Genomic DNA, 16,089 nt, shown 5'->3' with positions numbered 1-16,089 from the left:
CCCAGCGTAGTAAATGGTTTCCTGGTCCACAGGAAACCATTTGGCTTGTCACTCAGTGTAGAGTCACCCACAGGCTGGAGAAAGTGGAAAGAATGAAGGAAAGAAAGACAGAAGAGGGAGTATAAAGTCACCCATAGGCAGAAGGGCAAGGAAAGAATGAAGGAAAGAGAGACAGAAGAGAATGGAAGGAAAGAAGGATGGACAGGAAAGGGCAGACACCCGAGAGCAGCAGTACATCGAGTGAGTGGATGGTGAGTGCCCCCACCCATATAAATATATCTATCTATCTATCTATCTATTGCTAGACGCCTCAATCGCGTTTCGGGTGGCCACAAACAAATCGCCTCCAAGTCGCCCTGTCCCCCGCCATTTCACTGCCCTGCTCCCAACTCACACACCCCCTGTCTCATATACCTCTCCACTTCATCCCTCCATCTCATCCTTGACCTCCCCCTCCCACTTCCCCCCTCCACCTCACTCACATACACTCTCTTCGTCAGTCTCTCCCCCCTCCATCCTCTCCACATGGCCAAACCATCTCAGTGTGTTCCTCATAACGCTTCCTATCACATCCACATCCACACCACAACGCTCCTTTATATCCTCATTCGTCAGCCTGTCTCTCCATGTGACTCCACAGGCTCCTCTTAAATAACTCATTTCCACTCTTCTCACTCTTGACTTGTGTCCTTCCAACAACGTCCAAGCTTCACTTCCGTACGTTAGAGTTTGTATCACAATACTGTCATGTAGTAACTTTTTCACTTCCATGCTCACTTCCCTGTTTCTTATCACTGCTTTCAAAGAACCAGCAACCTTTCTTCCCTGCTGTACCCTTTCAAGCACTTCACCCTCCAAACCTCCATCCTTACTCATCACACTACCCAAGTACTTAAACGTACTCACATTTTCCAATTCCTCACCATCCAACCTCGCTGTACATTCACTGACTTCACCTCTCTCAGAGACCATCACTTTACTCTTCCCCACATTCACCTTTAGATTCCGTTTCTTACACACTCTCCCAAACTCATCCACCAAGCCTTGCAGCTCCCCTTCGTCTTCACTCAACAACACAGTATCATCTGCAAACAACAGTACAGGGAGTTTCCAACCACTATCCTCTCTCACCAGGGCCACTCCAACATCCACTACCCTACCTTGTACCTCTTTTATTATCCCATCCATGTACAGATTGAACAACCATGGAGACATGACACATCCCTGTTTCAACCCAACTTTCAAAGAGAAAAATTCACTTAGTTCACCATCTACTCGCACTGCAGCCTTTGCACCATCATACATACTCTTCACAGCATTCAACAACTTCCCATCTACTCCAGGTATTCTTAACATATATATATATATATAGATAGATATATATTCTGGGCATAGGCTTCACAGCCTGTTCCCCAAGGCCTAGTAGTCCTACATACCAAACACCTCCTCATGTCATTACTTAGGCACAAACTCCCACTTTCCCAGTTGAATACATGCTAGGTCTGTCTCACAGGACTGACTGATGTATTGGTATTATCGGGGGTATTTTTGCAACATGTTGGCGGGTCTTCTGGTATATCAGCAAAGACTGTGTAATGAAATTCAAGTCCTTAAACTGTTCCCTGCCCCAGCCGGGATTCGAACCTGGGTCCATTAGGACAGTAGGCCATCTCTCTCCCAATTCAGCCACCACCTCCCCCAATTTACATTATAAAAGTTAGGAACAGATTCTTATGGTAGGTTGAGACGCTCACCATCCACTCACTCGATGTAGTGCTGCTCTTGGGTGTTTGCCCTTTTCTCTCCTCCATCCTTATTTCCTTCCATTGCCTTCTGTCTTTTGTTCCTTTATTCTTTCCTCATCCTTCTTCCTACAGGTGCCTTTACACTCCCTCTTCTGTCTTTCTTTCCTTCATTCTTTCCTCTTCCATCTGCCTGTGGGTGACTCTACACTGAATGACAAGTCAAATGGTTTCCTGTACACCAGGAAACCATTTACTATGCTGGGTGGTAACCATATAACCAACTTTTGGCGCTTGGTGGGTTAGTGGGTAATTACGGCACTCTTGTCGGATTGAGCCGGTGAAGGTTTATATCCAAGGGGTGGCTGGGTTTATTGCTCACGTAATGCCACTCAGGGATGAGTGAGGCTGGTCACTCATCTTAAATGTCAGGACCAACTTGCCTAGCCCTGGGCTCCTATGCTCCTCATGGGCCAACATAGGATTGGATGATGGATAGATGGATGGAGGAACAGATTCAAATTACACTCATATGGTATTTGTATTTATGTTGAAATTTTGCCACACAAAATTAATTAGGTAAAGATAGAAACATAACATGACCTGTATCACTAATGGCATGTATTGTCAGATGTTCACATGGTGAAAGAAGTGGTCTCATGTGGGTCAAGGATCCAAGCAGTAACACTTTAGCCTTGCTGAAACAAGACATGAATATCAGCATTGTATATTGCACGTTATATACAGTAACACTACAAATTTTTGAAATAAAGACAATAAGTGAATGGCTGTGCAGGTACCAGCTGTGTGCATTCAGTGTATCCTTTCATTTAGATATTAAGACACCTCAGTCCTGATCTAGCCTGCTCCAAAATGATACATCATATGTTGCACATTGTATTATATACAAGCAATATAACATTGAAAATGAGTGTATTAAAGGCACTGAGTGAACAGTTGTGCAGGTACCAGCTATGTACATTCTGTGCATTTGATCTTTTATGACAAAATGTATTTACCTGTACTGGTATGTGCCATCGGACATGAACCAGGATGAATGATCCAACTAGTGGATAATGACTGCTTTTAAGAGGGCACAAATAAAAAAATCAGTTGAATTACCTAGCCTATGTTTCACTGAAAATAACTGTGTTTGGTGACAAGAGCCAAAATAAAAGGTAATGCATGATAACTAAAAATTATGAGAGGCGGAGATATGAACACAAGAATCACTGATCGCACACTGATGAAAACAGGAACTGGGAGGTGCCTATATGCTCTGGCAGATGGACCCATTCTCGCTATAATATTCCAAACTTCTTTCCACATCTCTTCATTCACTTTTTTCTCTCCACCTTTTCCATTTTCTTTCACAATTCTATCATTCTACATACCTCTACCACTTTTATTTCACGCTTCTGCTATACTGTACCTATTTCACTTTGACTTGACCCAGATTTTCATCCTTCTGCAGCTTATTTCATGTTACTCAGTGCCAGAAGAGATTTGCTGCAGTTATAAAGCTGCTCCACAGCACTTCTTTATGACTAGCATCATATTCTAGTATTAATCACTTGTTACACAATATTCAAGATGGAGATAGCAACTTTAGGCCAAGTTTAAGTGAAATGAGTATAGTTCCTTTCATATCCTCTCTTAGTACTTTAAACACAACTTCCATATTATCACTCTTCATTTGTCTGTCTATTGGTCATCTGATTTTTTGGCAGACCTTCAGTCTCACCCCTCCATATCATTGTACTGTAGTACCATTTATAACCGCCCTTTCCTTCTGTGCTGCTGTCTTTCTACATTGCCTCTTACACTGATTGTTTACTTAAACATACTGTACTTGGCAGTGAAACAAGAAAGGTCATGGCTGCCAAAGAGCAGTAAGTTAAATTAAATGTATCATAATCGTTATTAGTGGTAGGTGGTGGCAACCATCATCCACTCACTTGATGTAGTGCTGCCTACTTCTTCCTTAGCCTTTATCATTCTTTTTCTGTTCCTGTCCTCCCCTCTTCCTATTTCTCCCATCTTTCCTGTCACTTCTTATTGCTTTTCTTTCCTTTACAGGTGGCTTTACATTGAGTGACAAGCCAAATGGTTTCCTGTAAGCCAAGAAACCATTTACAACGCTGGGTGGTAACCAGATAACCATACCATACGTTCTCTCTACGTGTCAACAAGTGGGTTGGTGGAGGGTTAGTGCCCCTCCCCGTAAAACAAATAACTCAGAGTCAAATGGCCATCCCTTATGGGATTATGGTATCTGGCAATAGATAGATAGATAGATAATCATCATCATTGTAACTCCCCCGCCCCACACATAAATACAGATACACAAACTACACAGATGTAAATTCTTAAACAAGATAAAACTACTGTATAAACAATACCACTCACAGCCTTTGCACTTTCATTCAAATGTTGATTCATGGGTTGTTGGAAGTGTGGTGCATCCTGATTTTTTTTTTCTGCCTAACTGCAAATACTGCACACAGACTAGACAGACACCTTAAAAGAGAATAAAACTACAACCAATATCACTCACAGAGTTTGTATTTTCTATCAACTCTTGTTTCAGAGGTAGCAGCAACTGTGGATATACCAGTGTTGGTGGGGTCAGGGGTAACCAGGGAAAATGTCCACCGGTTCATGGATGCGCATGGGTTGATTGTCGGCTCGTATTTCAAGACTGATGGAAGGTTTGTTTATTCATGATCTTATTGTAATTTCTATCTGTCTGTCTGTTTGTTGAATAGTGGAAGATTTGTCCATCCACGATGACAATGTTAAATCTGTTACGGCAAGTCCTTATTATGTCTTACTTTTTTTTTTTTTAAGTCCAGAGTATCTATCTATCTATCTATAGCCCGACGCCCTAATCCCGCAAAGGGTGGCCGCAGACAAAACGCCTCCAGGTCACTCTGTCACCCACCATTTGACTCCCCTACCCCCAACTCACCCCCCCCACCCTCATATACCTCTCAACTCCATCCCTCCACCTCATCCTCGGTCTACCCCTCCCTCTCCCTCCCTCCACCTCACCTACATACACCCTCTTAGTCAGTCTCCCACTCTCCATCCTCTCCACATGTCCAAACCACCTCAGTGTATTTCTCCTAATCTTTTCAACCACATCCACATCTACCCCACAACGTTCCTTCACTTCTTCATTCGTCAACCTGTCCCTCCACGTCACTCCACATGCTCCTCTCAAGTAACTCATTTCCACTGCTCTCACTCTTGACTTGTTCCCTTCTTGCAATGTCCACGCCTCGCTTCCATACGTCAGGGTAGGGATCACAATACCATCATGCAGTGACTTCTTAACTTCCATACTCACCTCCCTATTTCTCATCACTGCTTTCAGTGTACCAACAACCTTCCTTCCCTGCTGTACCCTTTCATTTACTTCATCCCTCAAAGTTCCATCCTTACTCATCACACTACCCAAGTACTTGAATGCACTCACATTCTCCATATCCTCACCATCCAACCTCACTGCACACTCTGTGACTTCATTCCTCTCAAACACCATAACTTTACTTTTGTTTACATTAACTTTCAGCTTCCTCCTCCTACACACTGTCCCAAATTCATTCACCAAACCTTGCAACTCCCATTCATCTTCACTCAACAATACTGTATCATCAGCAAACAGCAACACCGGAAGCTTCCAAATCTCACCCTCATTCATTGGGGTCACCCCAACATCCACTGCCCTACCTTGAACCTCCTTTACAACCCCATCCATATATATATTAAACAGCCATGGAGACATTACACACCCCTGTTTCAGTCCCACATTGAGATCAAAGAACTCACTCAGCTCACCATCCACTCGCACCGTAGCCCTAGCTCCCTCATACATACTCTTTACAGCACTCAACAATTTCCCCTCCACTCCATATATTCTTAATACCTTCCACATACCTTGCCTATCTATTCTGTCATAAGCTTTCTCCAAGTCCATGAAGGCAGCATACACTTTCCTTCCCTTCTCTAGATACTTCTCCACTATACATCTTAGAACAAATATCTGGTCTACACACCCTTTTCCCTTCCTAAAGCCCCCTTGTTCTTCTCCAACTAGCTCCTCTGTCATATGCCTAACCCTATCAATGAGTATTCTACCATATATTTTACCAGTCACACTAAGAAGGCAAATACCCCTATGGTTACCACATACTTCTCTCTCCCCTTTTCCTTTGTACAGAGGAACAATTATACCTGATTTCCAGTCCTCTGGAACCCTTCCCTCTTCCCAAGCCAATCTACACAACTTCCATATCCACTCCACAACAATCTCACCCCCATACCTAAGCATTTCACCACACACTCCATCAATTCCTGGGGCCTTTCCCAGCTTAATCTTCTTCATCGCTTCCACTACTTCCGACCTACTGATCTCTTCCTCCCTCCTCTCATCTCTTCTTCTCCCAGCCATTCCCCAACCACTTATACTCACACTGCTCTCACTCTCTACATTCAACAAATCCTCAAAGTGCTCCTTCCATCTCCTCACTTTCTCTCTCTTCTCCACCAACAATCTATTATTCCTATCCTTCACTCCCCTACTATTTCCCCTTTCACACTGCCTTACTTTCTTTATCTCCTTCCAAAACAATTTCTTACTCTCCCTCCATTTCACACTCAGATTCCTCCCAAACTCTTCATCCACTTTCTTCTTACTCTCCTTCACCAGTCTCTTAACCTCCCTTCTCCTGCTCACATATACCTCTCTCTTCTCTCTCTCATCTTCTCCCCTACCTCTACTCGCCAACCATTCACCATATGCCTTCTTCTTTTGTTCCACAGCTCGTTTCACCTCATCATTCCACCATGCTGTCCCTTGCACACCCTTGCATCTCCTCCTCACTCCACAAACCGCCTCACACGCTGCGCTTATCTCTTCCGTGAATATCTTACATACGTCTTCCACCCCTTCCATCTGCTCTAGCTCATACCTTCCCAATCTTTCTTCCACTATGCTCTTATACTCTGTCCTTTTCTCACTATCTTGCAATTTCTCCACTCTTCTCACAGGAGCTGCTTCCTCCTGTCTTCCCCTTCGCCTCCTCAACCACTTTCTTTGCAGCTCTACCTTGGCCATCACTAAGTGATGGTCCGAGACTCCATTCCCCCACCCTCTCCACATTCTTGCATCCAACACTTGTCTTCTCATTCGCTCATCCACACACACGTAGTCTATCTATCCAGAGTAACTTACTGAAAATTGCTTACTAAGTTTCATTGCTCCCTCTATAGCTGATTTCCCAGTTTCCCTTGATTTCAGCACCAGCTGTATGGAAAAGACTGTGATATTCTGGAGCATATCCTTGATATATAATGAGGACTGCCTGTGTTTGTTCCCTAACACCCAGTTCCAGAATTCATGTGTGGTAGTCACGGCATAATGCCATGAAGTCTCTGGCACAATGTGTACCATAAATTTTCCGCCTTTCCAGGCTTCTCTCTTTGACTGCACTTCTGCTCATTATCCAATCAGCCTCACTATCTTCCTTTACTGATTTTCCAAATAGCCACACATTTATATATTGTACACACTGCACTCTCATCTGATCTACTCGGTATATTATATTCTCGTTATGCCTTGGGTTGTTTAACCCGTTAACTGCTCCATACAGCCTGGGCCGTTCTGAGTGCGACTGCTCAATACAGCCCTGACTGCACAGGTGAATTTCGAATATAGTGCCATGGTGACCAAGGCTGACCCATGCAAGCATGTTTGAGCCTTCAAAACTGAAGCCAAAACCGAAAAAGAAACCGAAAACCATACATTCCAATAGGGAATCAGACACTTCGATGTTCATCAATGACTTTACCAAGGTAAATATTGAGCTAATATTTCGTTACTATATACTTTGGCATGTGTTCTCTCAGTTCCTAAGACAAAATTTGGCCTTTGGGAAATTTCATTTTTACCCCTATGTCTGCACACCATGGACACCCCCCAAAAACCGCCATGGGCAGTTAACGGGTTAACTGCAGTAATGATTCAGTTAAACAAAAGATACACAGACCCATGAGAGGGAATGACCATGACTGCCTCCAAGCCCTTTAACTGTTACAAGTTTCTCCCTTTCTTAGTCACTCTTCAACTTTCTTCTCTTTCATCAGTGTGTTTCAGTTTTTTCATCCACACAACATACAGTCTCCTTTTTCAAATGATGCTTTTAGTCTTACTTTCCATGATGTTTCTTGGCACCAAACCAATGTGCATACTGTACTTTGAATGCATCCAGATCATCTCCGTGAACGTCTGATCCATTCAGCAGTGCAACATCTCTTTGCTGTACAGTACTGTAGTCTCTTCCTCTGTTCAAGAGTTCTGATATATTTCTCTGTTACAGTGCTTAAGTCATCCCTCTTGTTTATGCTTGCAGTTGTTCTGAAAAAGGTCATTTCTATAGCTTTTAACCCTATTGGGACTGTGATATAAGTCCAACATCATAACAGTCCAGGTACGCCAAGTTGTGACATGTCAAACATCAAACATGTGTGTAGTGCATAGGAGAATGCTGACAGGGCTAGCTTGCCTGCCTGCTACTCTGGGTATGTCTGGATAAGCTTACCATGCTACTATTTCGTTCCCACCTCCCATGTTCACCCAGTGATTTCCTATGTTGGTGTCTCGTGATGCCTGCCACATAGACATGAGTGGTTAGTCACAATTAATCTGAGCTGGTGAGAGAGGAACAGTAGCCATTTTCAACCAGAAAAGGTATATGTTTGCACAATTTTCTCATGCATTTATTTACCCGCTTTTCCCTCAAGCGAAGATAATGAAAATGTGTGTGTGTGTGTGTGTGTGTGTGTGTGTGTGTGTGTTTAATGCAAGAAAGATGGAACCAAAGGCCAGGAGCCCACTAACTGTTCCCTCCTAGACAAAAATCATCGTCATCTAATTCAGTGTTGTCCCATGAGAAGCGTAGAAGTCCAGGGCAAGTTGGTCCTGATATTTAAGATGAGAGTGACCAGTCACACTTATCTCTGAGTGATATTACATTAGCAGTAAACTCCAACCACCCCTTGGATATAAATCTGCACCAGCTCAATCTGACTGGAGCGCCTTAATTACCTGCTAAACCACCAGGCATCATAATCTGGTTATATGGTTACTACCCAGCACAGTACAGCAAATGGTTCCTGGTGTACAGGAAACCATTTGGCTGGTCACTTAATGTAGAGTCACCTGTAGACAGAAGGAAGAGGAAAGAAAGACAGAAAAGGAAGGAAGGAAGAAAGGAAAGGGCAGGCACCTGATAAAAACAAGATAATGCAGAGCCAATTTTAAGATCCATTCATTTCGAGATGCCTGGACACACTGCGTTTAAAAGGCTGGAGGTGATAAGCAGTAGGTAACAGGGGCAGAGAAAGACAGTTCCGGAGTTGACATGTTACATACATGAAGGACTAGGAGTAATAGTTAGTTAACTTTTGCATTAGAAAGTTGACAGAAAAAGGATGAGAGTTTACTGCTAGATGGGTGCTGTGCCCCTGCCGTAGTGGTGGGGGGATGCAAGCAGATAGTTCAGAGAAGCAGTGACCATTGAAGTATCAATAGAAAAGAGATAAAGATGCAACAATGTGGTGAAGAGATAGAGGTTGAAGGGAGCCAGTAAGAGGAGAAGAGTTAATGAGACAAAAAGCCTTTGATTCCACCTTGATGAGAAGAGCTGTATGTGAGGAGTCTCACCACACACGAGAGTTGAACTCTGCACAGGGGCAAATAAAACCAAATATAAAGTCAACAGCTGTGCAAGGGTAAGAAAGGCATGGAGTCGGCTTAGCACACTTAATCTCTTGGAAGCAGATTTTACAAGAGAGGCTATCTTTCCAAGATAAATCCTGAGAGAATGAAACCCCAAGTACTGTATATTCAACGATGATGCAAGATTGAGTTGGGTATTGTTAAAAATTAGAGGATATTCCTGTGGTAGATTTTGACAGATTGAAAGTTGAGTATTTGCAAGTTTTAGATGAAATTGATAATGATGATTATTTTTCTGCTAGTAAACTAAAAGAAGTAGAAGTTACCTAAAAAAAGCGGAAAGTGGAGGATGGCGGGGTGCTAGTGCCCAACATGTTGGAAACCATCACCCCTAACCCATCCCACAGTATACTGATGATCTCATGTATAAATCCTGCACTCAATCCCACACCTTTTCTCACTGCAGGCAATGCATATAAATATTTTTTAAATAATGGAAAAAAAAATAGGAAAGGAGAGAGCATGTTGATTACTAGTACATATGAGTTTGGTGGAAATAGTAGTCAGATTGACCATTTCCTGGTCAGGAGAGCTAATAGGAAGTTGGTGAAGGATGTTGATGATATAGGGAGCAAAGAGTGTGTGCAACAGCACAAATTACTACTCTTGGACATGGTGCTCCAGGAGTGGGTGATGAAGAAGAGGACTTATGCACCCGGGAGGAAACTAGGGGAAAAAAAAAAAACATGCAGTCAGGGATGCCTTCCATAAGGAGATGAGTAGAGAGGTGGCTGAACAGGGAGCTGTTTACAGAAGGTTTAATGAACAGTGCAGAGCTCTCAAGAACAATCACTGAGTTACTGATTCATTGTATGGATGGACAAGAGGCCCTCCAAGACCAATTACAGTAATATGGTGGTGGGATAAGGATGTAGCATAGAAGCTGCAGCTATGGAGAAGAGTTTTCCATTAATGGAAAAGGGGTGGTAACAGAGAGGAATACTTACCTCCCTAGTGTAGGGCTGGAATGGAGGTATATAGGACAAAATCCTAGTGTCAGGGAGTTTTACTGGCTAATCTAAATAGTGCTCAAAGGAAGAATATGGTATTTAAGGTGGCAGATCATCTGAAGAAGGACAACAGGAATATCATAGGTGGGTGCGTGATGAATAATAAGGAAGAGTAATGGTACACAAAGAGGCTGTTAAAGACACCTGGAGAGAGCATTATATTGGTTGCTGAATAAGGAGTTTGACTTGTACAAGGATGACTTGGAGTCAGCAGATCCAGTGTTTGGCCCTTGTCCTTTGATTGATGCTGCTATACTCGACCCCCGATTTGGCGGACCCCTATTTCCTGGATTTCAGATTTCCCGGGTACAGGCTGAGGCTGAACAATATCATCAAATGCCAGACAAATGCCCATACAAGTCCGGGATTCTCAACAAAAGTCTGGCCATTATTCTCTCATATAAAACTATAAGCAGTCTGCTGCACAACAGTATAATTTTATCAAGGTTTTGACTCGATAAAGGCCATTTGTAACACACACAAGAAATTATTTTCATACATGAAACGCATCTTGGCCACCAACCTGCTTCACACCACCAGCTCCTAACTCGTGCCAATATCCCATTTGCTTCTTACCTTTCTCAAATGCCACTATAAATAGTTTACTGCACAACACAGTAAAGTTTAAGGAAGGCTTGGACACAGTAATATTCATGAGCAATAAAAAATATATATATATCTTCTTACAAAGTCAATGGGATCCACTCCTACTCACTTAGCTCACCCGACTCGGTGTGACTAAATACCGAATCAACACCTTTCACTGGAAAATATATATATATTTTTTGCTACAGTGGCTCATACACACCTAATTATCTGAAATCTGCTTTAAAGATTTTAATATAACCTAATTAAAAAATTACGTTTCAGAGCTAAAATGCACGAATGTTAGCAGATATTTCCCCTTGAGATCGTCAGTGTTTATATCTCAGTCAGCTGATGAGTGGTTGGCCAATGTTAGCAGATATTTCCCCTTCGGATCGTCAGCACATCTTGACAGACTTCTATTTTGCATAAATATTTGAGTACAAAAAAAATGTATCTGCATTGTAAATCCATATTTATCCAAAACAAAAGTCCGTCAAGGTGAGTTGTTAGGCTAGAGGCAAAACATTTCTGCTAACTGTAAGAAATTTTCACTCTGAATCCTGATTTTTTGTTAATAATTAAATTAAGAACAAACTTTTGACTGAATTTCAAATAATTAGGTGTGCAAACCTATATGGTGATAAAGATTAAAATATTTTCCAATTAAAATTGCCAATTCTGTCCAAGATCGAGATCACATTCAATGATTGTTTTTATCTTGATCAGCTGATTAGTGGTTGGCCAGTGTTAGCAGATATTTTCTCTTCAGATTATCAGGACGCCTTGACAGCTTCTATTTTGCATAAATATTTATTTTGAGTACAAAAAAAATGTATCTGCATTGTAAATCGATATTTATTATGAAACAAAAGTCCGTCAAGGCGAGTTGTTAGGCTAGAGGCAAAACACTTATGCTACCTTTAAGAAATTTTCACTCTGAATCCTGATTTTCTATTAATAATTAGATTAAGCACAAATTTTTAACTGAATTTCACATAATTAGGTGTGCAAACCTACATGGTGATAAATATTAAAATATTTTCCAATTAAAATTGCTGATTCGGTCCAAGATTGCATGTTTGTATCTCAGCTGTTTAGTGGTTGGCTGACCTTGTGGTGCTCCATTCCTTCTCATTTTCCTCTTTTTCTTCAGCTTTCTGATCTTCTGTCATACTCTCCACATTCTCGTCAACAACTGTCTAAATAACCATTCTTAGGGTTGTAGCTACCAAAATACAGCTACTGTGTCAGTTATTATTGTTATTGCATCAGTGTTATTAGTTTATGTACTGTGTATGTTAGTTATGTTGGTATAGGTAGTCAATATTCCACAATGCTCTAGATTATCGGAATAATTGCCGGACAATATTGGAGAATTCGGACAAAGTATGGTAACAGTCTGGGGAATGGTATGTGGGGCTGGACTTTTGCCATTCCCAGACTGGTCTATCCCATTTTAGTCCGGCAAATCTAGGGTCGAATGTACTGTGAGCAGGGCAATAGGCAGGATGCAGGTGTGAAAGGCAGCGGGTGTGTCTGGGTTGACTGCTAAAATGTTGAAGGCTTCAGGATATAAAGAAGTGGACTTAGTTACTTATTTGATAAATTTGATTATATACGAGTGTGTTATCCAAGATGACTGGTTGAAGAGTGTGACTGCAGATCTGTATGAGGAACAGGGTGATGCCCTGGAAAGAGGATATTATAGAGGCATAAAGCTTTTGGATGAGATGATGAAGATAATGGAGAGTCCTAGAAGGTATGATAAGGAAAAGAGTGAATAATGATGAGATGCAGTTTGGGTCTGTGCCAGGCAAAGGAACTACTGATGCCATATTCATTGTCCGACAGCTTCAGGAAAAATATATTTGAAAGAAAAGGGAGCTGTAGTTTGTTTGTGTTGATTTGGAGAAGGCCTTTGACAGAGTCCCTAGGGAGCTGGTGAAGTGGATAGTGAGAAAGCTGGGACTGAGAAGTGGCTGGTTAGAGTGGTTATGGCTATGTATGTGGGTGCTCACACCCCGGTGAAAGTAAATGAAGATTTGAGTGATGAGTTTTCAGCGAACATTGGTGTGCATCAGGTAAATGCGGTAAACATCAAGCAAAAGTGGCGATATCTAGGTCTGGTGGTGGTACTGCCAAAGCAGGGAGTGTGTGGCCATGTACAGTTTGCCACAAGGATGTGTGGGAAGTAACTCCATCTTGTGTATTGTTTGTGATAAGTGGGTGCATAAGAGATACAGTGGTATTAGAGGTAGACTGTGAAATAATGCCGATTTTGTGTGTGTGGTGTGTCGGAGAAAGCATGTAGAGATTGTCAGGCATGAAAGGATTGATCTTCCTGGAGAGTCTATTGAGTGTGAGGAGGAGTTTTGTTATTTGGAGGACATTTTATGTGCAAGAGGTGAGGCTGGAGCTAGCTCTGTAGCTAGGGTAAGGAGTGGATGGAGGAAGTTCAGGAAGTTGTTGTCTCTCTTAACACTGAGAGGGCTCTTCCTCCGTGCTAAGGGATCTTTGTATGTGGCATGTGTTAGGGACGTAATGCTGTATGCTAGTGAGACTTGGGTATTAAAAGGAAGAGGATACAGTATTCATGGGCTCAAAGATACAGAAATGACAACGATTAGATGGATGTGTAGTGCATCCTTAAATGTGAGGCCTGGGGGTGGGAGCTAGAATTGCGGTTGAAAATTTGAGAGGAAGGATGAGACTGGAATGTATTGGTTTTGTGATGAGAAGGGATATGTTGAGAGGATGGAGGATGACTGTTGGGTGTGGGAGGTGAAAATGTGAAGGTTAGAGGCAGGCTAAAATAGGTGTGGAATGAGGTCATAGAATATTATCTCAGGGATTAGGGACTGAATTGTGAGGCTGTCAGAGATGATCGAGTAGCATCCAGAGACGTCATCAGGTGACCAAGGCCGACACATCCAGGCATGTTGGAGCCTTTATAAACGATGCGACTAATGATTAGTTTGTACTTAAACTCTCAAGGATGATGGAGTCCACATGATGCAACACATTCTCCAGGGAATGACACATTTCTGACAAAGGTACTTGTATGTACCGGTGATGACTCAGTGAGCTGCCTGGAACCACTTTCTGACTCACTTCTTCATTTCTTTAACATTCGCTGCCTTTCCTCTAAATTTATTTCTGTTGAGCACCACCTATCCATCTCTAAACCTCATCCTCTCTACTCTTCTTGACCCCTAAATACTGCAATTCAATCTGGCTCGTCTGCCACTGGAGCCGCAATTCGGGGGTGTTTTTTCGACTTTCACCAAGGGGAAAATCAATATATTCTAGTTAAAGAGGAAGAATTTACACACCTGACAGCGCAGTCGGCACCCGCACAATCAAGGGTCAAAGTTGAGAAATAAAATAAAATAGTTACCCCCCCAAATTTTTTAAAAACCCCCATAGTTTTGATAACTAACTTTTTCTATTACTGAAATAGGTCATTGCAATATCATACGTCACACCAAGCCCGAGAACAGGTGTTTTGGGGTGTGGGGAGATTACTTGCTTTTGGGGAGATAAAGTACCCTGTGGGGAGAAGGTTTGTAGGTATGGAGGTTGGATAAAACCATCTTTTCTCATCAAAGTAGAGCACCTTAGTTTGTTCTTGACCAACTGCTATGAAAACAGATGTGTTTGTACGTGTGGGGAGATAAAATTCGATCGGGGAGAAGGCCCACAATGAATACATTGAACCTTGGAAGATCATTTACGGTAACAACCAATTTGGCTAGTTGAAATAAAATCTATGTGATTTAGCATATCAACCATGCAAGCAGATGTGTTTGCAGGTGTGGGGAGATAATTCATGTATAGGGAATAATAGATGTTTCAAGGTGGAGGGGTGGTGGTGAGGGGGCTGGGGCTCAGATGCCTGTGATTGCACGTGTTTGCATGTATAGAATAGTATACAGAGAAGCATTTATTATGTTCAGGTACGAAAAGGCACAGGAAAAAAAAAAAAAAAATCAAGGCAATACGTATAAAGCACGTGTACCTGTGTTGCGGGTGGAGGGAGTGGGGGAGGGGAGGTGTGCGGGGGGAGAGCAAGCCAAGCTGCGTGCTCGCTATCACACGATGGTTTATTGGGGGTAGGAGGGTAGTATGGAGCCGAAAGGGAGGGAGGGGGTAGGGTAGGTAGGGGTATACAAGGTAGGGGGGGGGCTGGAATGTTCCTCGTGGTTGGGGGAGGGGTAAACTTCGATTAACAACGTCCTGTTGGGGCGTACAGAGGGGTGGGAGGGTCTTCAGAGAGGGTTATTACGTGACAGATGACGAAACATCCAGGCAATGGGTGGGCCGAGAGGGGGGGTGACCCCCCCTGCCCCCAGAGTGGCTGGATCACCCAACCCGAGGCTGGAGGGGTTAGTTCTCATTGGCTTGAAGGGATATATGTCACAATCGGGGCAAAGCAATGTGCAGGCAGTTTTTTACAAGGTGCGCTATATTGATATGATTCGGCTGAAAGGGCTAAAGTGGTCAACACATACGTTGACGTGCTTTGGTATTTAGGGGTTAACTGAGACTCAGCTGTCTGAAGCATCTAATAGCAAACCCTTTTCTGTATCCTCCTACTTTCTCTATACTCACTGCAAAGCCAAAAGTGGCTGTTGTGCATATGTACACAACGACTTATCTTGCTCTCATGTTCCTGAACATGATTCTTCTGAATTCTCCACTCTCTGACTTTGGCTTTCTTGTCATTCTCTGACTAAATACATCTGTGCTGTTTACTTATCCCCTAATTCTACTGACTATGAAAAATTCTTTGACTATCTTACTTCTACAATGGAACACATCCTATCCATTTCTCCTTTCTGTGAAATCACCATCCTCAGAGATTTCAATGTTCGCCACCACCTTTGACTCTCCTCTCCTTTCACTGATCAACCTGGTGAATAAGCCTACAGTTTTTTTATCCTTA

At 42.6% G+C, this 16,089-nt stretch overlaps 1 protein-coding gene across 4 annotated transcripts in view; it reads left to right on the top strand.

Annotated features, from left to right (window-relative positions):
* LOC145402094 (uncharacterized protein F13E9.13, mitochondrial) overlaps positions 1-16,089 on the top strand; it is a 61,790-nt gene that overhangs the window by 33,336 nt on the left and 12,365 nt on the right. For all 4 annotated transcript variants that reach the window (XM_080274207.1, XM_080274208.1, XM_080274206.1 and 1 more), the window contains exon 7: positions 4,333-4,453. In XM_080274207.1, the coding sequence (XP_080130333.1) occupies positions 4,333-4,453 (121 nt within the window). The remainder of the gene's footprint in view (positions 1-4,332; positions 4,454-16,089) is intronic.

Source organism: Coenobita brevimanus, chromosome 57 (assembly GCF_032717465.1).
Source record: "Coenobita brevimanus isolate Jiangsu-jjx chromosome 57, ASM3271746v2, whole genome shotgun sequence".
Taxonomy (NCBI): domain Eukaryota; kingdom Metazoa; phylum Arthropoda; class Malacostraca; order Decapoda; family Coenobitidae; genus Coenobita; species Coenobita brevimanus.
Note: the sequence above shows the minus strand (reverse complement) of the source record. Positions and strands in the feature narration are given on the sequence as shown.